The 25,554-nt window shown below is 42.0% G+C and overlaps 1 protein-coding gene across 1 annotated transcript in view; it reads left to right on the top strand.

The window, feature by feature from the left end:
- The first annotated feature begins 18,137 nt into the window (after positions 1 to 18,137).
- Positions 18,138 to 25,554, top strand: part of LOC114661980 (beta-1,3-N-acetylglucosaminyltransferase manic fringe-like) — a 59,408-nt gene continuing 51,991 nt past the window's right edge. Inside the window, exon 1 of the mRNA XM_028815257.2 lies at positions 18,138 to 19,343. Within this exon, the coding sequence (XP_028671090.2) occupies positions 19,008 to 19,343 (336 nt within the window). The 5' untranslated portion in view covers positions 18,138 to 19,007. The remainder of the gene's footprint in view (positions 19,344 to 25,554) is intronic.

Raw genomic sequence — 25,554 nt, 5'->3', positions numbered from 1 at the left:
TTAAATTATAAACTAAAATATCAAGAACTCACATTCCGCAAGATGAGATTTTGTGCCAACAGATTTAACCACACCCGGGGCCAGAAATAAAAGACAAAGAGTAGGACAGCCGCTGTGCAGGCTTTTAAATGTTCAAAGTACCACGCGACATACAGATCACACAGCACAGCATCAGCAACAGCAGCAGCAAGTCAGCAGCTGATCGAGCAAAGAGGAGGTATAAAAAAAAACTGTATTTGTTTCCCATTGTGTCACCATTTAAGAGGGGGTTTCGGAGGAGAGACCGCATCTCCTTGTGGTGCGTTCAGCTCCCCTCTTCACAACACGACCGGCAGAGACGTGAAGTGGTGGCACGTAGCACAGGCAAGGGCGGTTTTGGCAAGCAAAGTTAAGCCCCCTAGTTTATCCATATGTATTTATTTATATATGTATAGTCACACATGTGTGAATAGCAGACAGTTTAAAGGATCTATTGATGGCAATTCCCTGCCGCTATCAGGGTTTGGTGCTGTGTGCTTATGCCATTTCTCTTCATCCCAATGCTAACCAGAAGATTAAAAGCTATGCCACTGTTGGCATTACTAACACTGTCTGTCTACCTGGGCCTGACTCTCCCAGAAGGACTTAAAACCAGAAGATCTGCCATTTTGAATCAGTTCATACTTAGACATATGTTCTCAATATTATTTTGAATATGTGTTTGTTGTTTTGACAACAATATACAGGGTTCATCTGTATAAGTATATGTGTGTATATAGCTGTACTACCCGTGTAAGATGTGTTGAAATGTAAGTAATCAATGTAGACCTCAGCGTTAATGGTTGCAGTGCAGCATTTATTGGAATGTAGTAATAGAATGCATTGGATTTGTCATTCCAACAGATGGCACATCACAAACATATGTAGTAATACATTAGTACAAATGCCTTTGAAGCGCTATTTGCTGGAATGACATATCCTTTTAGTGGATATATATACATATATATACTGTACATATTGTATATACTGTGTGTGTATATATATACAGTACTGTGCAAAAGTTTTAGGCAGGTGTGAAAATATGCTGTAATAATATTAATAATTATAATAATAATAATACATTTAAACAAAGAATGCTTTCAAAAATGGAAGTGTTAATCATTTATTTTCATCAATCAACAAAATGCAGTGAATGAACAAAAGAGAAATCTAAATCAAATCAATATTTGGTGTGACCATCCTTTGCCTTCAAAACAGCATCAATTCTTCTAGGTACACTTGCACACAGTTTTTGAAGGAACTCGGCTGGTAGGTTGTTCCAAACATCTTGGAGAACTAACCACAGATCTTCTGTGGATGTAGGCTTCCTCACATCCTTCTGTCTCTTCATGTAATCCCAGACACACTCGATGATGTTGAGATCAGGGCTCTGTGGGGGCCATACCATCACTTCCAGGACTTCTTGTTCTTCTTTACGCTGAAGATAGTTCTTAATGACTTTGGCTGTATGTTTGGGGTCGTTGTCCTGCTGCAGAATAAATTTGGGGCCAATCATACGCCTCCCTGATGGTATTGCATGATAGATAAGTATCTGCCTGTATTTCTCAGCATTGAGAACACCATTAATCCTGACCAAATCTCCAACTCCATTTGCAGAAATGCAGCCCCAAACATTCAAGGAACCTCCACCATGCTTCACTGTTGCCTGCAGACTCTAATTATTGTACCGCTCTCCAGCCCTTCGACGAACAAACTGCCTTCTGCTACAGCCAAATATTTCAAATTTTGACTCATCAGTCCAGAGCACCTGCTGCCATTTTTCTGCACCCCAGTTCCTATGTTTTCGTGCATACTTGAGTCGCTTGGCCTTGTTTCCACATCGGAGGTATGGCTTTTTGGCTGCAACTCTTCCAAGAAGACCACTTCTGGCCAGACTTCTCCGGACAGTAGATGGGTGTACCAGGGTCCCACTGGTTTCTGCCAGTTCTGAGCTGATGGCACTGCTGGACATCTTCCGATTTCAAAGGGTAATAAGCTTGATGTGTCTTTCATCTGCTGCACTAAGTTTCCTTGGTCGACCACTGCGTCTACGATCCTCAATGTTGCCCGTTTCTTTGTGCTTCTTCAAAAGAGCTTGAACAGCACATCTTGAAACCCCAGTCTGCTTTGAAATCTTTGTCTGGGAGAGACCTTGCTGATGCAGTACAACTGCCTTGTGTCTTGATGCTGTGCTCAATCTTGCCATGACATGAAACTGTCTTCCACAACCTCACCTTGGTAGCAGAGTCTGGCTGTTCCTCACCCAGTTTGAAGCCTCCTACACAGCTGTTTCTGTTTCAGTTAATGACTGTGTTTCAACCTACGTGTGACATTGATGATCATTAGCACCTGTTTGGTAGAATTGGTTGATCAGACACCTGACTAGAATCCTACAAAATCCCTGACTTTGTGCAAGTGGACCTATAAGAATTGATGCTGGTTTGAAGGCAAAAGGTAGTAACACCAAATATTGATTTGATTTAGATTTTTCTTTTGTTCACTCACTTTGCATTTTGTAAATTGATAACAATAAACAATCATTATTTATATTTCTGAAAGCATTGTTTGTTTACAGCATTTTTTCACACCTGCCTAAAACTTTTGCACAGTGCTGTATATATACAGTATATATTTATATATGTATATATATATATATATATATATATATATATATATATATATATACTAGGACGCTTTGCCCCTTCTCGTTTCGCTCAACCCACACCCCCATATACCCCCCCCCCCCCCCCAGCCTGGGGGCACACTTCATGCTCGCCACTTCGCGGGGGCTGGACACACGCTAAGGAGATGTGGACGGATCAACTGCTGCTACTGAGCTGCATGGTCTGCATGTCGCGCTGCGTGTCGATTATTTAAAAGCCTGTACAGCAGATGTCCTTTCATCTCACTTCCTTGTCTCATGGGACATTAAAGTGTGTCCGAGAAATTGTTTGTAAGTAGAGTGCGACATGCAAGTAGTCTCGTTGGACTTCAAAGTGTCTCTCTGAGATGATCACGTCTCAACCCAAAATTTTTTTATATAATAGATATATATATATACAGTGTATATATATATATATGTATATATATATATATATATATATATATATATATATATATATATATATATATATATATATATATATATATATATAGTTGAAATAGTTTACTGTCAAATAATGCAAAGAGTACGCGACACGTGTTTCGCCCTAATTCTGGGCTCATCAGGCATACACACTCATTGCACTCCCTTACGGGTTCGCCTGGAGCGCTGACGTCCGCGGTTCGATTCCCGTAAGGGAGTGCAATGAGTGTGTACGCCTGATTAGCCCAGAATTAGGGCGAAACATGTGTCGCGTACTCTTTGCATTATTTGACAGAAAACTATTTCAACCATTCTATGATCTGCTTCTCGCAACTGAAGGAGGGCACCGTGGCAGATGTTAGCCGACTTGCTGACCAACCACAAGCGTTACCTGGTAGGTAACCATCCATACAATCAGATTGTGACACAGACTACGAATGCAATGAATATATATATATATATATATATATATATATATATATATATATATATAGATATATATATAGTCATGCATGTGTGCTTGGGAGACAGATTAAGGTCTCTGGTGATGGCAGTTACCCACTGGACCAAGGGTTGGCACTTTTTACTAATGCCTTCTCTCTTACTCCCTCTGCAGAACAGATGTTTGACACCTGTTGCACCTTCAACATCCCTTCCTGCCTGGAATTTTTGGGGCACCAACCCAGTCATCGTTGTAAAATCAAATCAAAAATCAAACAAAAGTTTGAGATGCAAAATTAATATCAAAAGGAAGTTGTCAGGCTTTGTAAGGTCTTTGGAGTCAGTCAGCAGGTAGGAGCTCCTCCCTGTGGTATGCTCTTTTCACAGAGTCATGCCTCCTTCCGGTGGTCTCAAGATTTATAGGTGGGGGACTGGAAGGGGTAGAGTCAAATGCCCTCACTGGGCATCTTCTCGGTACAGTGGAGGGAACAGAAGAGGACATAGTTAACACCAGCGCCCCTCTTGACCTGGGGCAGTAGTACAAAGTGTGATGCCCTAATGTGCATGTGTGACAATTAATAGTATATTCATATCAGTATATAGACTGTAAGAGAACAGAGAGACCACCCCGGTAACCTGTATAATTAAATGAATCAAAACAATAGAAAGCATGCAATACATTGCAGAGACATCTTTTCAGACCCAGGTTCACAACAGAGCTGAACTAAGATGGCCGATCTTCCGACTTGGAGGAATTCCTGCTGGGTGAGTCAGGTCCAGGAGAACGGACAATGGATGTCATGTCAGGTGGTGGTAAAGCCGTTAATCTTCTGGTCTTCAGAGGAATGAAGAGAACAGACATTATTATACAGCACCACCCCCTGGAGTGGTGGGTTATCACCATTAAGAGAGCCCTTAAGCTGTCCAATGTGCACACACAAGTGACAACACGTACATGTACTCTTTATATACACTGATGTCTAAAAAATGTACTGTGTATGTACACACTGTATATACTGTATAAAAGTGTGTGTACTTTTATATTTAGATGCACATTTTGGTAAACATTCTCTAATATCTTATTCTTTCATCTTCTTATTATGTGTTTATTTACATAGTGAGATTATTCAAATGAGTTACCGTTTCTTATTTTCTTACCCTTTTGAATAACTTTATGAATCAGAGATTTAAATATTTTGTTCATTAAAAAAATATAAATCAAATTTAATATGATGTGTGCGTGAACTGATCCTAATTTTATACTTAATAAGGAATGCTTAAATGTTATTGTGACATTTAAAGGAAAGCAATTATTAAATGATACCATTCTTAAGCAAAGAAGTAGACATTAAAAATTCAGGGTCCCATGGGCTTGACATTTAATCAGTTATTTCACCAGCGCAGTGCTGAATTCGATATGTAATCCTGCAAGCCCACCCCCCCCACCACCACCACTACCACCACGAGTCCCAGGTGTCCAGTTTCAGAAATCCTCATAATTATAACAGTCATTAAGAATCATTGCAGCTGTTAAGATAAGTCAGTCGAACAATAGAGAACTGTCCAACCTCAGCACAAGACTGAGTAGCGAGAAAATGAAAATTTGTATTAAAACCCCATCATACTGAATAATAACATAGCATGTCAAGTCACAACTACAGGAATGAATGAATTCAAAAGACACCTATTGAGTTAGCATACAAAAATAAATTGCCTGACCTAAAAAAGCATTATATAAATAAAATAAAAAAAGAGACTAACATTTGATGTTATTATGCCCTGCTTCCGCTTCATTATGTAAACAGGCGTTTTACAGTTTTCTGTGCATTTACTGTAAAGAGTAAGCTACCATAATGCTGTCAGGTCCCTAGATGAACACAGAAATTAATTGTTCTGGTTTGCTCTGGAACTCAGTAAACTGAATTAAATGTGTTTGGACTTCACTGTTGTCACGATGGCTAATTTGGATTGGTGTGAGTGTGGGTCAGCATGCCCTTCCATAGGCTAGCACCTTGTCTGAGGTGAATTCCGGCGTTTTCTGTGGATATGGATGGTTCATCTGACGTTTGGAAAAAAGACCTGCTTTCTATCGGCACACACATTTTGAGGTTTCATTCATTCACTTGTTCCTGCATTCATCTCACGAGCACCCTCGTGCCTCCACCCAGTCTAACTAGCTAGTGACATTAGCCTGCATGCCTTTAGTGTATGATGTGGGAATCTGGAGTGCCAGAAGAGCATGCAAACTCGTTACATATGGTGACCAAGCCTAGATTTGAACCTAGGGCTCAGGAACTGTGAGATGTTTTTCCTTCTGTATGCATGTTAGTGACTCAAAATAGTTTCTGTGTCAATATGTGTTTGAATATGTTCTGTGATGAACTCCTGCCCAAAGACTGTCCTGAGCCTGAAGGTTCAGCCCATGTGGCTCTGAACTGAAGCAGATTCGATAACAGATGGTAATATGACATTGACCATATCATAATAGAACTGCTGCCTCAATGTCCCCGAGTCCTAGGATACAGTCCTGGGCACTGTCTGTATGGAGTTTGTGTGTTCCTCATGCGTCTATCAGGGATTTTCTGGAGGTACTTCTCTTCTCCAAAGATATTTAAGAGAATTCATCACTTTAAATTGAGTGTGTTCTTGAGTGTGTCCTGCACTGTCTTGAGGATTTTTTTACCTTTATGACCAAAATGTTGCAACAACAGACACTCTCACTTCTTGACCCGGAACTATGTACAGTGGTGTGAAAAACTATTTGCCCCCTTCCTGATTTCTTATTCTTTTGCATGTTTGTCACACAAAATGTTTCTGATCATCAAACACATTTAACCATTAGTCAAATATAACACAAGTAAACACAAAATGCAGTTTGTAAATGGTGGTTTTTATTATTTTGGGAGAAAAAAAAATCCAAACATACATGGCCCAGTGTGAAAAAGTAATTGCCCCCTGAACCTAATAACTGGTTGGGCCACCCTTAGCAGCAATAACTGCAATCAAGCGTTTGCGATAACTTGCAATGAGTCTTTTACAGCGCTCTGGAGGAATTTTGGCCCACTCATCTTTGCAAAATTGTTGTAATTCAGCTTTATTTGAGGGTTTTCTAGCATGAACCGCCTTTTTAAGGTCATGCCATAGCATCTCAATTGGATTCAGGTCAGGACTTTGACTAGGCCACTCCAAAGTCTTCATTTTGTTTTTCTTCAGCCATTCAGAGGTGGATTTGCTGGTGTGTTTTGGGTCATTGTCCTGTTGCAGCACCCAAGATCGCTTCAGCTTGAGTTGACGAACAGATGGCCGGACATTCTCCTTCAGGATTTTTTGGTAGACAGTAGAATTCATGGTTCCATCTATCACAGCAAGCCTTCCAGGTCCTGAAGCAGCAAAACAACCCCAGACCATCACACTACCACCACCATATTTTACTGTTGGTATGATGTTCTTTTTCTGAAATGCTGTGTTCCTTTTACGCCAGATGTAACGGGACATTTGCCTTCCAAAAAAGTTCAACTTTTGACTCATCAGTCCACAAGGTATTTTTCCAAAAGTCTTGGCAATCATTGAGATGTTTCTTAGCAAAATTGAGACGAGCCCTAATGTTCTTTTTGCTTAACAGTGGTTTGCGTCTTGGAAATCTGCCATGCAGGCCGTTTTTGCCCAGTCTCTTTCTTATGGTGGAGTCGTGAACACTGACCTTAATTGAGGCAAGTGAGGCCTGCAGTTCTTTAGACGTTGTCCTGGGGTCTTTTGTGACCTCTCGGATGAGTCGTCTCTGCGCTCTTGGGGTAATTTTGGTCAGCCGGCCACTCCTGGGAAGGTTCACCACTGTTCCATGTTTTTGCCATTTGTGGATAATGGCTCTCACTGTGGTTCGCTGGATTCCCAAAGCTTTAGAAATGGCTTTATAACCTTTACCAGACTGATAGATCTCAATTACTTCTGTTCTCATTTGTTCCTGAATTTCTTTGGATCTTGGCATGATGTCTAGCTTTTGAGGTGCTTTTGGTCTACTTCTCTGTGTCAGGCAGCTCCGATTTAAGTGATTTCTTGATTGAAACAGGTGTGGCAGTAATCAGGCCTGGGGGTGGCTACGGAAATTGAACTCAGGTGTGATACACCACAGTTAGGTTATTTTTTAACAAGGGGGCAATTACTTTTTCACACAGGGCCATGTAGGTTTGGATTTTTTTTCTCCCTAAATAATAAACACCATCATTTAAAAACTGCATTTTGTGTTTACTTGTGTTATATTTGACTAATGGTTAAATGTGTTTGATGATCAGAAACATTTTGTGTGACAAACATGCAAAAGAATAAGAAATCAGGAAGGGGGCAAATAGTTTTTCACACCACTGTAAGTGGTTTTGCAAATGAAACAAGGGATTTCCAATAGTTCCATAGATTTTCTGGAATTTGAATGCATGGGGTCTTAAGATATGATGGAGGAGTGCTAATCAGCGGGGCTCAATACCTCAACAAAATGCATTTCAGATACCTTATGTTAATTATATAGGAGAGCTATATAAGATATCTTGTATGTTAATTTTGTTTGCCACTAAATGTTTTGTAACTGGCATTGGCATCAACTTCTTCCTTTCCTAGAGTCGAAACCTAACCCGCTGTTCTTATAGCACTGATGGCAGATCATATTCAATATTGACACTGACTTGCTCGGTTTAAGAAGTTTGGAAGCCAAATTACGTTCATGATGAATTTGAGTTCTCGTCTCGGAAATGCCACGTGAATGCTCAACAAACTTTAAATTTTGACTCGGTCAATTCGGACAAAACAAAGCTACCTGATTGTCAGAGCTGTGACGTAATGCTGACCTTTCATCTTCATCAGCTGTTAAAAAAATGTCTATATATATATATATATATATATATATATATATATATATATATATATATATATATATATATATATAAAATCCAGCATCTGTTTTGCTGTCTGTCCGCTTTTCATGAGAGAACTACTTAACGGATTTAGATCTTTTTTTTTCTAGAATTTGCTTGAACATCCCATTTGATTTTGTGACTTATCTCATCGCCCTAAAGTCATAGTTGGTTTGCGGCACCGATTTATTTGCGTGAATCCGACAGACAAGCTGCAGGTTTGGAGTGGGACCTCAGGAGCAGGGAGCCAGGCGGGGCCCTCCTCACTCATGTGCCAGTCTCCATTCGAGTTGCTGTACCTCTCACCACGTGTTGCAGCATACCTCGCCTCCGCTTAGCTGGTGATACCTGTTTGTTCACCAGACATTATCATCTAGAGATTGTTAAAGAGATAAGTTTGACGTTTTTAACAGATATCACAGCTACATGTATTTTAGAGGGTAGCTGCTGATTGCCAGAGATATCACGGACACGTGCTCTTCTTCCCATGCGAGGGACGATCTCCCATCAGAGCTGAACACCATCAGATACAGTGGCAACATTTCACGTTGCAGCATGCCTACCTTCTACATGGCCAGAGATTCCTTTGCCAACGTTTTACATTTCTGGCAAAGAGATCACATCTACATTCTCACCCCTGATAGTAAAACCATAAATATTGTATATCAAGAGGCCCTCGAATACAAAAGCTATCAATTTAAATTCTTCTCAATACAAATAATTAATTTTTTTTGTACATTTTTTTATTCATTTTTAAAGTTTGTCCTGTTTCACTATTATGCGGGCGAAGCCGCAGGGATCATCTAGTATATATGTATATATATATATATGCATTCCATGCAGTTCTTGCTCAGCGGTATACATAGGACAAACTTCAAAAAGAATTGCAACACATATACAGGAACATCGCAATGCCGTCAGAAGAAAGGACTCACTATCATTGAGCTATACGCATACTAAACCAACAGGACATACATTTAACTGGCACCATGTACAAGTCAAATTTAAGGCCAGTACTAAAAGTGCCAGAGAGCTGGCCGAATCTTGGCTATCAAATGAGAACTCCATCAACAGACACTTGTACATAAATCCAGCATATGCAAACTTAAGACGAACATGTTCATAATAAATAAACTGTACACCCAATACACCCCCCCCTGATCACACTGACTTAAAAACCTACCCCACCCCACCCCCCACCACGTAATGTTTTGCTATATATTGCCTTTTATTCTTGTAAGTCTAAGCATTATCCTCTGATTAAGAACCCTGGCAGGGGTTGAAAGCTCAGGAATAAAAACTATTTTATGATACTTGAATCATTTTTCTCCCTTTGTGGATCTCCAGCTGCAAATATGCAAACCGTATCACAGACCTTCTCTTCCATATATATATATATATATATATATATATATATATATATATATATATATATATATATATATATATATATATATAATATATATATATATATATATATATATATATATATATATATATATATATATATATATATACATATATATATATATAGTTTACTGTCAAATAAATGCAAACAGTACGCGACACGTGTTTCGCCCTCATTCTGGGCTCATCAGGCGTACACACCCCACTCCACTCCCTCTCGGGAATCGAACCTCGGACGTCAGAGCCAGAGGCGATGCCCCTAACGTTGCGGCACGGCGTGCGGTTCATTTATTTGACAGCATGTAGATCGGGGTAATTACATTCACGGCATTCGTAGTCTGTGTCACAATCTGATTGTATGGGTGGTTATCTACCAGGTAATGCTTGTGGTTGGTCTGCAATCTGCTAACATCCGCCACGGTGCCCTCAGTTTGTGAGGAGCAGATCATAGAATGGTTGAAATAGTTTACTGTCAAATAAATGCAAAGAGTACACGACACGTGTTTCGCCCTCATTCTGGGCTCATCAGGCGTACACACTCCACTGCACTCCCTCTCGGGAATCGAACCTCGGTGTATGCCTGATGAGCCCAGAATGAGGGCGAAACACGTGTCGTGTACTCTTTGCATTTGTTTGACAGTAAACAATTTCAACCATTCTATGATCTGCTCCTCACAAACTGAGGGCATCGTGGCGGATGTTAGCAGATTGCTGGCCAACCACAAGCGTTACCTGGTAGGTAACCATCCATACAATACCTGGGAGTGCAGATGGACGATAAATTGGACTGGACTGCCAATACTGATTCTCTGTGCAAGAAAGGACAGAGCCGCCTGTACTTCCTTAGAAGACTGGCATCCTTCAACATCTGCAGTAAGATGCTGCAGATGTTCTATCAGATGGTTGTGGCGAGTGCCCTCTTCTACGCAGTGGTGTGCTGGGGAAGCAGCATTAAGAAGAAGGATGCCTCACGCCTGGAAAAACTGGTGAGGAAGGCAGGCTCTATTGTTGGCATAGAGCTGGATGGTTTGACATCCATAGCAGAGCAACGGGCACTCAGCAGGATCCTATCAATTATGGAGAATCCACTACATCCATTAAACAGTGTCATCTCCAGACAGAGGAGCAGTTTCAGCGACAGACTGCTGTCACTGTCCTGCTCCACTGACAGACTGAGAAGATCGTTCCTCCCCCAAACTATGCAACTCTTCAATTCTACCAGAGGGGGTAAACGTTGAACATTATTCAAGTTATTGTCTGTTTTTTACCTGCATTTTTTATTACTCTTTAATTTAATATTTTTTTGCTGCTGGAGTATGTGAATTTCCCCCTGGGATTAATAAAGTAGGGCGGCACGGTGGCGCAGTGGGTAGTGCTGCTGCCTCGCAGTTGGGAGACCTGGGGACCCGGGTTCACTTCCCGGGTCCTCCCTGCGTGGAGTTTGCATGTTCTCCCCGTGTCTGCGTGGGTTTCCTCCGGGCGCTCCGGTTTCCTCCCACAGTCCAAAGACATGCAGGTTAGGTGGATTGGCGATTCTAAATTGGCCCTAGTGTGTGCTTGATGTGTGGGTGTGTTTGTGTGTGTCCTGCGGTGGGTTGGCACCCTGCCCAGGATTGGTTCCCTGCCTTGTGCCCTGTGTTGGCTGGGATTGGCTCCAGCAGACCCCCGTGACCCTGTGTTCGGATTCAGCGGGTTGGAAAATGGATGGATGGATGGATGGATTAATAAAGTATCTATCTATCTATCTATCTATCTATCTATCTATCTATCTATCTATCTTTTCTCCCACAGCACTGAGAAACCACCCAAGTATAGAGAAATAGATTAAAGAACATTCTGTATTTCATTTGGCTTTATTGAATGCACCATTGAGTGCCTGTTTTGATTAAGGATGGTGTAAATGTTAAAAGATGCGACCCGGTTGGTGCCTCAACACCTCCTCCATGACCAGTGTACTCTCTCAATCAACAACATATAACCTGGTCAGGCAGAAATGCTATTTTTTATTGAATGTGAAATGATACATATTCGATATGATTATTTTGCTCTTTATTTCTGCAAAAAGTGCCATTTACCTTTAATTTAATTCTTTTTTTTTTAACTTAAGTAACAAATCAAAAGCGACGTTGCATTTTTCTGAATAGTCCAACCAGAGCTCAGCAATGAATGCAACATTAGTATCGCTGTCACTGTACCAAACAGGCTTGCACACAAAACACTGTTACAGTGTCCTCTGTTAAACTGATTATGGTAAAGAACATCCCACTACTGACACCACTATAATCAAGATCAGATTCGCCCATAGCACCCACTGTAATTCATCATATGCTACTCCATTGACCTGGTTTAGTGACTCATGCCTAGTGAAAGAAACTCACTACCCCACTGCTGTTACCAAATAAAGAAATAGGCTGATAAGACAAAAGTTCTTCATTTTAGACCCTTATTTGGTATTTTTACTATAATTTAACATTTTTTTTTACCCTTCTTAAACATGTTTTGTCTATCAGGTGATTGGAAACCAGCAATGACATCAGGTAGGATGCGGCTGTCAATCATTGCTTCTGCAAAGTGAGGACGAGAACAAGCATTAGGCAACAGCGCCAACCCCTGTTGGGAGTGTCATTACATTTATATGAGCCTTGAAGTTGTCTAACAATATTTGTAATATATACTGCTCAAAAAAATGACAGGAACTCTTAAATTACACATTGGATCTCGATGAGCGAAATAGTGGAAAGTGGAAAATCTTTACTGAGTAATACTATGTAATTCCTTGAGAACAAAATGATGTAATAATGGTCAATGGAAACCAAAATCACCAAATTTTGAATGCTGGACTCCACATCTGACTGAAAATCAAAGTCAAAAATGAAAATCACAGGCTGATCCAACTTGTGTGCATTTGAGGACGGCAGTTCATAATGTAACTCTGTAGTATGTATGCCCCACGTGCCTGTTTGCACCCCAGACAATGTCTAAGCATGCTACTAATGTGACAGAGGATTGTGTCCTGGGGGATCTTCTCCCAGATCTGGATCGGGACATCAGTCAACTCCTGGACAGTGTGTGGCACTGCTTGGCAGTGTTGGATGCACCGATACATAACGTTCCAGAAGTTCTCAATTCAATTTAGTTCTGAGGAACATTGCGGGACAGTCAATGGCATCAATGCCTTCATCATCCAGGAACTTCCAATGCACTCTGTCCACATGAGGCTGGGCATTGTCCTGCACCAGGAGGAACTCAGGGCCCACTGCACTTGTGTAAGGTCTGAGAACAGCTCTGAGGATTTCATCCTTGTACCTAACATCAGTCAGGGCACCATTGCCTAGCATGTGGAGATCTGTGAGATCCTCCAAGGATATGCCTTCCCAGACTATCACTGACGCACCACAAAACCGGTCATGCTGGATGATGTTGTTCACCATCACATCTCCAGACTCTTTCATGTCTGTCACATGTGCTCAGTGTGAATCTGCTCTTATCTGTGAGGAGAATAATTGACCAGTGGTGGAGCTGCCATTTCTGGTATTCTCTGGCAAATGTCAGTTGAGCTTCACAGTGATGGGCTGTGAGCACAGGTCCCAATAGAGGACATCGGTCCCTCATGCCCTCATGGAGTATGTTTCTAAGAGTTTGGTCAGAAACATGCATAACAGTAGCCAGCTGGACGTCATTTTGTAGGGATCTGCAGTGCTCCTCCTATTCCTCTTCACACAATGGACCAGATACCGGTCCTGCTGCTGGGGTGATGCCCTCCTATGGACCTGTCCAGCTCTCCTCACGCAATGGCCCATCTTCTGATATCTCATCCATGCTCTTGAGACTGTGCTGGGAGACTCAGAAAATGCTTGAATATTGAAATATGGTTGAATGTTCCAGCATAGGCGGCACGGTGGCGCAGTGGTAGCGCTGCTGCCTCGCAGTTAGGAGATCCGGGTTCGCTTCCCGGGTCCACCCTGCGTGGAGTTTGCATGTTCTCCCCGTGTCTGCGTGGGTTTCCTCCGGGCGCTCCGGTTTCCTCCCACAGTCCAAAGACATGCAGGTTAGGTGGATTGGTGATTCTAAATTGGCCCTAGTGTGTGCTTGGTGTGTGGGTGTGTTTGTGTGTGTCCTGCGGTGGGTTGGCACCCTGCCCAGGATTGGTTCCCTGCCTTGTGCCCTGTGTTGGCTGAGATTGGCTCCAGCAGACCCCCGTGACCCTGTGTTCGGATTCAGCGGGTTGGAAAATGGATGGATGGATGGATGTTCCAGCATATTGAGTTCATTTTACCCTCAAGAATGAGGGCTCTGTGAAGAAGTCAGTGTAACACCTTTGGGTCCAAACCTGCGAAGGAGATGCTCCTCAGATATCTGAAACCAGTCTGATTAAAAAATAGGATTATTTTTGTGTGACTGCAAAAGGCATCTTTTATCATTTTAAATGTTTATTCAGAAATACAGTAATCCCTCCTCCATCGCGGGGGTTGCGTTCCAGAACTCCCGCGAAAGGTGAAAATCCGTGAAGTAGAAACCATATGTTTATATGGTTATTTTTATATTGTCATGCTTGGGTCACAGATTTGCACAGAAACACAGGAAGTTGTAGAGAGACAGGAACGTTATTCAAACACTGCAAACAAACATTTGTCTCTTTTTCAAAAGTTTAAACTGTGCTCCATGACAAGACAGAGATGACAGTTCTGTCTCACAATTAAAAGAATGCAAACATATCTTCCTCTTCAAAGGAGTGCTTGTCAGGAGCAGAGCATGTCACAGAGATAGAGAGAAAAGCAAACAAATCAATAGGGCTGTTTGGCTTTTAAGTATGCGAAGCACCGCCGGACAAAGCTGTTGAAGGCGGCAGCTCACACCCCCTCCATCAGGAGCAGAGAAAGAGAGAGAGAGAAAAACAAACAATCAAAAATTAATACGTGCCCTTCGTGCTTTTAAGTATGCTAAGCACTGTGCAGCATGTCGCTTCACGAAGCAGAAGCACAGAAGAGAGCAACGTGAAGATAATCTTTCAGTATTTTTAGACGAGCGTCCGCATTGTCTAGGTGTGCGAACAGCCCCCCTGCTCAATCCCCCTACATCAGGATCAGAGAATGTCAGCGCAAGAGAGAGAGAGAGAAAATAAGTTGGGTAGCTTCTCAGCCATCTGCCAATAGCGTCCCTTGTATGAAATCAACTGGGCAAACCAACTGAGGAAGCATGTACCAGAAATTAAAAGACCCATTGTCCGCAGAAATCCGCGAACCAGAAAAAAATCCGCAATATATATTTAAATATGCTTACATATAAAATCCACGATAGAGTGAAGCCGCGAAAGGCGAAGCGCAATACAGCGAGGGATTACTGTAGTGCTTTGCACATGTTGGTTGGGTGGGACTACCTGGAGAAGCCAGCACAAAGCAACTCCATGAGTAACATTTTGTGGGGAGGAGGGCAGACACAGCCCTTATACAGCACTTCATATGCAGTTTCTAGGTGCTAATCCCATTAGCCCTGATGTGTGGCCAGCTGGCACTCCTTGGATGTAGATTCCAGTTGTGGGATGGCTCGTGGAGCCGGGGGAAAGTGTTGGATGCGGGTTACCTCTGACCCTGGCAGAGTGGAGTGAAACAGAGCCCAGCGACGTGTATCAAAAGAAAAATGGACAAAGTAGCTGGCAGTGCATGTCAACACCAATGACCTGAACAGTGTGGTAGAAGTGGCCACTGAAAAGTCTGAAGGTCCTGTTTAGGCACACGCACCAGCAGTTGCTGTAAAATGGCTAATTCTTTACCTCCATCTCTTGCGACCCTGGGTTCATTACAATATTTTAACACAAAGTCAAGTCAAGTTGGGGAGCATACACTGGTACAGTGCGTTGCCGCACCCACCACACAACGAAACAACTCGGGATCCCGGTTGGCAACCCCCCAGGCAGACACACGGTCCACTCCCACCCTCTGGAAATGACCCTCTATCTGCTGCAGCCAGATGTTACGTGGGTAACCCCTTGGACTGGTCCAGCCACTCGGACCCTCAACAATGAGGATCCTACTAGCTGGATCACCAACCTCGGGGAAACGCGCCACATGGCCGTAGTGCCGTAACTGACACTCCCTCACAATGCAGATAATGTGACTCATTCAGGACTCAATGTCAAACCAACTGTACCCAAGGATTTTCCAGAGAGACACAGTACCAAAAGGAGTCCAGTCTTCGTCTCAGGTCACCGGATAGCGTCCATGTCTCGCAACAATATAGCAAGACAGGAAGCACCAGGACTCTAAAGACTTGGACCTTCGTCCTTTTCAGGAGCGCCACACATCCCTTTCCAGTGACCTCATGACACCCAATGCTCTCCCAATCTGTCTACTGACTTCATTGGAAGAGTCACCAGAGACATGAATGTCACTGCCGAGGTAAGTAAACCTCTCGACGCAGACAGACACACTGCTGATGGCCATGCCCAAGAGGTCATTAAATGCCTGAATCTTGGTTTTTATCAGGACACTCGCAAGCCCAGACACTCAGACTCCTCACTCAGTCTCTCAAGCGCCCCGATCAGAGTCTCCATTGACTCCGTGAAGATCACAGCATTGTCACCAAATTCAAGATCTGTGAACCTTTCTTCACTAACAGATGCCCCACAGCCGCTGGACCCCACGACCTTGCCCAATACCCAGTCCATACAAGCATTGAACAGAGTAGGAGCAGAACACACCCCTGACAAACCCCAGAATCAACTGGGAAAAACACAGAGGTTCTGCCTCCACACTGCACAGAACTCACAGTACCAGTGTCCAGCAACCTCGATATCATGAGCAGTCCCTCTTTTAACACCCATAACGTTAAATCTCAATGTCTTGTGAAATTCAAAAGATGTGGGTACTATTTGTTTCCACGATTAAAAGGTAACAAATCCTGTAATGTAAAGTGCACCATCTCCTCTTTTCAATACTTTCCTTTCTTTAAATATCTATAGTAACTGGCCAACCAGTTTATAAATCACCATATTGCTAATTTAGAAATATGCAACACCAGAAGACTCTGTGTTGGACTTTGGGGGGGGGGGGGGGGGGGCGGGGGGGGGGGGTTGGGGGAAGCAGGCACTGATTGTTTCCATGATTAAAATGTAAAAATTCCTGTCCTGGCGCAGTGGGTAGCGCTGCTGCCTCGCAGTTGGGAGACCTGGGGACCCGGGTTCACTTCCCGGGTCCTCCCTGCGTGGAGTTTGCATGTTCTCCCCGTGTCTGCGTGGGTTTCCTCCGGGCGCTCCGGTTTCCTCCCACAGTCCAAAGACATGCAGGTTAGGTGGATTGGTGATTCTAAATTGGCCCTAGTGTGTGCTTGGTGTGTGGGTGTGTTTGTGTGTGTCCTGCGGTGGGTTGGCACCCTGCCCAGGATTGTTTCCTGCCTTGTGCCCTGTGTTGGCTGGGATTGGCTCCAGCAGACCCCCGTGACCCTGTGTTCGGATTCAGCGGGTTGGAAAATGGATGGATGGATGGAAATTCCTGTCCTATAAAGTGACCCTTCTCCCCCATTTGATTCACTGCCTACCACCTCCTTGTCTTACGACTTAGTTATTTCGGAGAACCACAAACTAGAAGGAAGGCACTTACAAAAAAATAAGCCATTTATTTATTTAACCATGTGCACTGCTCAAGCAGATTACCAGTCACCGTATTGACAATTTCGCAATACGAAACGCAAAAAGATTCAATGTTAATCTTGTTATTCAAAAGGTAAGTGAGCACACTTTTCATTACAAACGGCAGAGAAGGGTCAGCTATCGCGTCCCGATAAGACCGCCCAAAAGACACTCTTCAGAGGTTCATTATGTGACACTCATTTGTTTCAGGTCATTGAAACATACGTGTATTAAGAATCTGCAGCATGTCATCCGATCTCAAGCGAGACATCTGCCCTACTGAACACCTGTTAAAAGTGAGCGTCAGCCTCCTAACATCTGCTCGTACGCGAGAAACTGAGGTGAGTTGAGCTTCTCCGAATCTAAAGCAAGCCTCGTCTTCTAACAGGTCTGTGGGCGGGGACCAGGCACATTCATCTCACATTTCTAAAGAGCCGCACACTCGATTCTGAGCTACCCAAGCGGTGGCGGGCGGAGCATGAAGAACGCTTAGTCGTTTACCACGCCCCTAATCTTCCAAAAGAGGCGTGGTGGGCGGGGCCAGGAGTTCGACTCTTTAGTGCCCGTAATAAGTTGAGTGAAGGCGGGCAACGGGACTTTCCTGCGGTGAGTGCTGGCAATGTAGAAAATCTAGATTAATGCTTTTATTTTTTTTTCGCATTATAGTGTACATTTATTTAAGTTTATATTGTCCAACAGAAGTACAGCATGATACTAGTTTTCCTACGAAAGCTTTACATTTTCGGAATCTTTTTCACAGCCACAAAGTGCGTCTGATAAGATGTTTCTCAGTTCAAAGATCATATAATTTGCATTTCTGGTCTTTCATGTGAATAAAGTTTTACAAAATTTCGCGATACTGAATTTTGAATTTTCATAGATTTTCAGTATATCGTTAGGCAACTAGGCACTTTATGTTTAAATGGAGACGCACGATAAACAATACCATTCTTTTTGTGTGACTGCAAAGGCAATCTTTTATCATATTTTTGTACATGTTGGTTTCCCTTCTTAATTAACACGCGAAACGGAAAAAAAATCTGCCCCCCTTTTCCTGTCTAACTAAGAGGAAATTGCATGGCAGCATAAAGAAAACCACAGGTCGGTGGCGCTTAATAGAATAGTCGTCGAGACAGACTAATACTTAAATAAGGTGTAAAGTTAAAACTTTATGTTTAAATATACATTTTTTTTATGTACAGCTGATTTTGATCAAGACGCCGTAGCAAGGCACAGAGAGGATTAGGAAGTCTTAAGCAGGTGGCACCGCGCAACCTCCTTCAGTTTTCAGTCAAGCAGATGCTATCGCTCTTCATAAAGTTATCTTTTTGTTCCCGTTTTCTTTTTATATTGTGTGCATAATACGCATGTACATTGCTCATAGAAAAGAGCACGAAAACGAAATCGTCATTATGTTTTATGTATACGCTACTGTCTGACGCGGTGTACACTTCGAGTTTGAATTTTTATCTCATCTGTTCCTCCAAAAGCGCGATTTTTTTTTAAAAAAAGACGAGTTTTAAACTCCGTGATGTTTCTCAGGAAAGTTTTCATCGCTCTGTCCGGTGCCACTTTGGCTTGCTTCTTAGTTGTGATGCAGATTAAAACCCGCATAGAGATGCGAGGCGATACATCCGCTGCTTGGGTAGCTGCCCAGCCTGCTGGCACAGGGGAAGAGGCGAAACAAAGCAGCGCAGAGTCCCGGAACCCTGGCGCGGCGACTACAAGAGCCGAGAGCGCTCGCGGGGAGCCAATTCCGACCCTCAAGGCTGCAGACATCTTCATCGCTGTGAAAACCACTGGCAGGTTCCACTCCTCTCGTCTTGCGCTACTGCTGGACACTTGGATTTCCAAGACTCGTGATCACGTAAGTGCATTGGGGCTGACGAATGCGTGTGTGTGTGCGCGTGCATGTGTATGTCAGTCACAGTTACTAGAAAAATTGCTGTGTACTTGTTGAAGTGGGGTAGAGAGGGTTAATCGGACGCTTATTTTATTATGGCAGGCCTGGCCGGTCCTAATCGCACAAGAGTGGCGACTACATATAGTAACGGAGATCTGGACACTTGGATCGTCTGGAAACGGTGGTTACAAAGGACCATATGGCATTCTGTAATACGACCTGACTTTCGGAAGGAGTATAATGAAAGATCAGTGACAGAAGGGGTGCATAGTGCCATGTAAGAAACTGGGGACATTCTAATAAAGCAGTGGTGACAGAATATCTGCGCAACAGAGTGTAAAGCTGATAATACATCGTCACAATGTGGACGGGCAGAAGACCTTAATGTGTTATTAAAGACAGATGGGTTATGACAGTGTTTGATAAGTGAGAGGTCACAGTTAAGAGTTAGAATCGTAACGGTGTAGCGCTGAAGTAACGTTCTAATTCAATGTTTTTGTCACAGTGTGGAAGGCTGAAGCGACACTCGCTGCTAATGGAAGTTGTTTGGCTGAACCGAGTCGTAGAACGCATTAGGGGCCTTCATCACAGTGTCCTGACAGTGAAAGGTTTAATAAAGCATAGCAGATCCATCGTGTCATGTTAAATTCAGTTGGCGAATGGGCTTTACCGAGTGTAAGAGAGTGCAGAAATGTTACTAAACCATTGCTGACAGAACTAACCCGGCTCCCGGTATAGCGCACATAATTGAGCAAGCTGACGGAACAAACCAAAGACAATTCAATGCAGCATTTTAGAGACTGAACTAGAACAGCACCCTGCACCATCCCTCCATAGCACAGAGGTGTATATCAGTGCCCAAAATCTAAACTGAAGGGTGACTTCCACATTGTGTCTGGTTTGAAAACATATTCTGGACTGCTGAGGACGTTTTCTTCAGCACTGTTGGTGATAGGTGTGCACATGATGAACCATCAGCGCAAGCACACAGTTAAACTAAGTGATGCTGCCCCCATCTGATAATATCTACATTTATGAGAGGTTACATTTTTATTTTTGTCTATCTACTTTTTCTCTTTTTTTGGCCAGCCAATGTATGCTGTTCTTTGGCAGTTTCCTGTTTCAGTCTCTTGCACATTTGTGGTTAGCTGTATCTTGTGCTATAGTGAAGCACACAAACACACTCTCATGCATGTCAAGAATATTTTACTGGAAATTTATATCCAGTGGGAAACAAATATTAGTAAAATAGAAAAGAAAAAAATAATACATTCAGAGTCTAAGATTTGTGATGCATGAAAGTTATATTAAATATGCTTCTGAGTAGTATGGCTTTATGTATGATGAAGACAACATTTATAAATGGCTATTCAGCAACATGAAATGGTACAGAGAGACTTCTCTCAGGGTGAAGCAAAATAAATGAAGGAGTGATAGCTTGAAAAATTCAAGAACATTTCTAAAGTATCAAAATGGTTGAGGCTGAGAATTTGCTACTGAGCCTCATATATTATTAAAAACATACAACACAGGGACTGGAGGAGAAGCATGATCAAGGACAATGCATCCTCCAGTACAAAAGGTGGCAGTGCTCCTCTGCTTTGGTCCCAGTTTTGACACCCACAGTTTTGCCTGGGACTTGTAGTTTGGAAAGACAGCTCTGTCAGGGATGGACCTCCCTATTTTGTACAACTTCCATATGACCAAAAAGCATTTCTGTCGTGAAATTTCACGACACCGGAATCACTCTCTGGTCCAATTTAAAAGGAGGGATCTCCCTTCACTCAGGGAGTCAGAGTTGGGAGGAAGAGGACAATGGTCACTAAGAAGGAGTGGAGAGGAACAAAAAAGCAATTACTGCAGTGTACTGTGTTGGACTGAACCCATTGTGCTATTGTTATTTAATAAAATAATATTTTACTCCAGGACTGGGTCTGAGACTTTGGGGCTTAGTGGCAATGGTCAAAACCTAATGGTCACACTATCTATCTATCTATCTATCTATCTATCTATCTATCTATCTATCTATCTATCTATCTATCTATCTATCTATCTATCTATCTATCTATCTATCTATCTATCTATCTATCTATCTATCTATCTATCGTAAGCTATTTAGGAACTCCAGCGAGAGTAATACGTTCTTTAGCTCACTTAATAACTTCTGCCAGTCTTTCTTCACAAGTTTAAATTGTCAAGAAGTTGTGAAGGGTGAAAGTGGAACCAAGGTGGTACACGACAAAGTTAGATTTAATAGGATCTTTAAAAATAGGGCAATAGGACACCATGATTCTTCCTGGTTGTATGTGACAGCACAAAGTGCCTGGCTGGGAAGGAGAGATCGTGTAGTCCTTTTAATGCAGGAAGAATACAGCGGCCTTTAACTGCTAGTCAGAGCTTATAAGTGCAGGAACCCATGACCTGCCCTAGGAGTCTATACCCTGGTGGGCCTGTTCCAATGGAGGGGCTATCCTTCACTCTGTATCTTTGAAGAGAACCAGTCAAGTTATAAAGGCAAAAGTTGACTGAATCGAGTCAAAAAGAGGCCAAGTGTGTTGAAGTCTGACAGATTCAAGTGAAGAAGACGTACATTGGTGTAGCAGCAGGAGCTGGGAAAGTGGAGAAGCATACAGAGGCAAGGAAGATCAGTAAGGGTGGGCCCAGAAGGGCAGCTGTTTCTTAAAATGTGGTGTGTTTGATAGTTGTGTTCTATTTTTGTTTGTCCCTCCTTGTGTTCAGGTTTGTTCAAGTGATATTTTTATAATTGTAGGAGTATTCTGACATGGTGTTGTTTATTGAGAGATACTCTGTAACATCTCCTAATTCAACGTTTTCCAATACTGTTTCAGTCAGTTAAAATGAACATTCTGTACCAGTTGTGAGATCGGTGATAATTACAAATGACTTCCATAAGCACCATAAAAAATTTAAATTAAATATTTATTAGGACTGTTTGGGGGACTGTGTTGTAAGTAAATGAAATCAATTAATTCTACACTTGTCAATTTTTTGTTCCCATAATTTAATAGTTTAACTTCATCGAGACAACTGAGCCTATAGCCTTTAAACTCATTAAATGATTAGAGCCTGGTTCGGTTGTTAAAGTCATTAAAAAAACACTCTGATTACATTTATGTTTGTGTCCTGTTCTTCTCAAAATGTAACTCAATTGAAGCCATGGACCCTAGTATACTTATTTTTGGCACTTCAAAGAACGCAATGTGCATTGTACATCGTGTTCAATGAAGTGATGGAAGTTTGAGAAGACTCAAGAATGCTCATCATATGAATGGTGGATGTGATTGTTACACAGGATTAGTTAGTAGACCCTCAAAGGGTCTGCAAGTACAATGGACACCAATAAGCCCAACTCACTTACTGCTTTGTAATGGCATTGGTCTTGTTTTGTAGAAGGTGCATTAATTTAAGAACATGCAACATTTGTCAAATGGGAGGAGTCCATTCAGTCCATCATCCTGTTTTTTTAGCTAATAATAACATGTCCAAATGTCTCATCCAGATTCTTCTCAAAAGTCATCAGGGTTTCTGCTTCAACTCCATGCTAGAGTCCCACAACTCTTTTCGTAAAGAAGTGCCTCCTGGCTTCAGTTTGAAATGCACTTCCCCTTAATGTCCACTGATGTTCTCAAGTATGTGATTCACCGTTATTCACTGGATATACTTTATCAATACCTTTAATGATTAGGTCCTCACACAGTCTCTTCTACTTGAAACTAAACAGGTTTAATTCTCTGAGTCTGTCACAGTAGGACATGTCCTGATGTCCTGGGATGCACTTGGTTGCTGCTCCTCTGCACAGCTTCAAGTGCTGCTATGTCTTTTTTGTACTGTGGTGACCAGAACTACACACAATACTCCAGATGTGGACTTGTCAGTGCATTATATGCCATATATACTTGCATATAAGTCGGGGCTTGAAACCTGAAAAATCGATCATAAAATCTTATACGCCCAAAAATACAATAATTATTTTTTATTTTACATCTTCTCGCTTCCTCCAATCTCACATCAGACACAGCAAATTTTGTTGCAGCAGTGCAGCTACCAATTTCTTTCACCACTTTAACGACTTTTAATTTAAAACCAGCTTCATATTTTCTTCTGATCGAACGCTCCGTCATAGATAAGGGATGCTCTTACGATAAAGATGTATGAGGGTGTGAGATACAAAAAACACAAATCAGTGCAAACGTTGCTTCAGAATAGTTCGGGTATTACCGTTTGTTCATGTAGGCACAATAGACAGAAAAAAAGGCCATGTGCTCTGTGGTTACTCTCTCAGGTGGGCGTTAGCATATCATTACCCCTTTGGACCAATAGCACCAGTTTTCCGCATTCGACCAACATTATAAAAAAACAGAAATTATACGGTAAAATCTGGCCCCGACTTATCCACGGGAGAACTTAAATGCAAGTATATACGGTAGTCTGAGCCTAACATCCCTTGACTTAAATTAAAACAATATTTATGATGTAACCTAACATTTTATTTGCCTTTTTAATTGATTTTGTACTTTGCTTAGTCGATGAAAATGTTGCATCAGCATAAACCCCTAAATCCTTTTCAGAGTTTGCTTCCCGTATGAAAGTGTCTGCCGTCTTTTATTTATAATTGCACTTTTCTACATTAAACTGCATTTTCCAAGGGTTTGCCCAGTTCTGAAGGTTGTCCAGGTTTTTTTTTAATTCTTTTTGCTGCCTCCTCAATGTCTCTCTAATTTTAGCGACATCTGGGAATTTGACAAGTTTACTAACTATACCAGAATCAATGTCATTAATATACTGTATATTAGATAAAGTACAGTATCAGTCTGAAGACAGACCCTGAGGGACTCCACTGATGACCCCATTCTCCTCTTATCTGTACTCTTTGTCTCCTGCCAGTTAACCAAATAGAGAATCAGTTTTGTAGGTTACCTCTGATGGCTACAGCTTCTAATTTCAGAATTAAATTGTTAAATTGTTTTCGTCATGCTTTTGAAGTTTCTTTTTTTCTTATTTAAATGTTGTCCCTTCCAAGTGACAATGATAATATAACACTACAGTTAAATTGATTTACATTCTTTGCTCTTGACTTGTCAGTGATGGATAACGTTACTGTGATTTTTGAGAGTACTAATTCGGTTGCTGCCCTGGCTATCCTGTTGCTGTGATCCACTCTCGCTACCCTTTTGAATGAGATACACTCAGGATATTTCACAAATGCCCTTCAATGTATCTATACCTTTTAAACCGGTCCACCTGTTACTGGTCCCTCGCATTGAGATTTACTCAATGGTTTTTCATTCAACTTCGTTAAAGTAACTTCGTATGGGATTGTAATCAGAATAATAAGTTTAATGTCACTGTGCTCTGTACAAAAGTTATTTTATAAATCCACTCACATGTACAGGCCAGGTCAAAGTTAGCACACAGGGTCTCTCAGCATTTAGAACTGCTAGGGAAGCATTTGAAGAGAGGTACAACTACAAAAATGGGCATTGTACTATTTTTGTACGTTAGAGATGAAATTGAATCTCCTTGTCTTGTTTGGAACCTAAGTAAGGGCCTGCACGTGGAGAAAACAGTATAAAAGACTTGGACAGCAGCCAAGTCTTTGAAGCCAACAGACGGATGGGTGATAATGTCATCCGTCCTTAAAATCCTCCCATCGCAGCGACGAAAAATGGCAGACTGTATACATCAAGATCCCACCTTGGTAATGTCTTGCTATGGCTTCCTTTCGTCTGTAATGCAGCATAAATCATCATTAAAGAAACCTGTTATTTTCTCTTACGTGATTTCTTACCACCATATCACTATGGGAGGGATAGCGCCTTTTAATATTATATCTATATAGTTTCAGGTTACTTAAAACGCTGCAATTTAAAAGAACTTATTCCAACTAGGGAGCTAGCGCCCCCTACAGGAAATAGGAATAAATGTAAATCTTCTGGCCTCTTTTTTAGTTGTCGTGCAGGTGTCACATTTCAATGAACACTTATCAGTCCAATTAATGTCACTTCTCAAATGTGCCTGCTAGGGTAACATGGCTGTCCTCAGTATGATGTATGATGAACTGGCCACATTTTATCATTTAACATCCCTTCGTGTGACAGCAAAGCTGTTATTACTAAGGGGGTCGTGGTGCTTCTGCTGTTTTCTCCCAAAGTCC

The sequence above is a fragment of the Erpetoichthys calabaricus genome, chromosome 12 (assembly GCF_900747795.2).
Source record: "Erpetoichthys calabaricus chromosome 12, fErpCal1.3, whole genome shotgun sequence".
Classification (NCBI taxonomy): Eukaryota; Metazoa; Chordata; class Cladistia; order Polypteriformes; family Polypteridae; genus Erpetoichthys; species Erpetoichthys calabaricus.
This window is presented reverse-complemented; position numbering and strand designations above follow the sequence as displayed.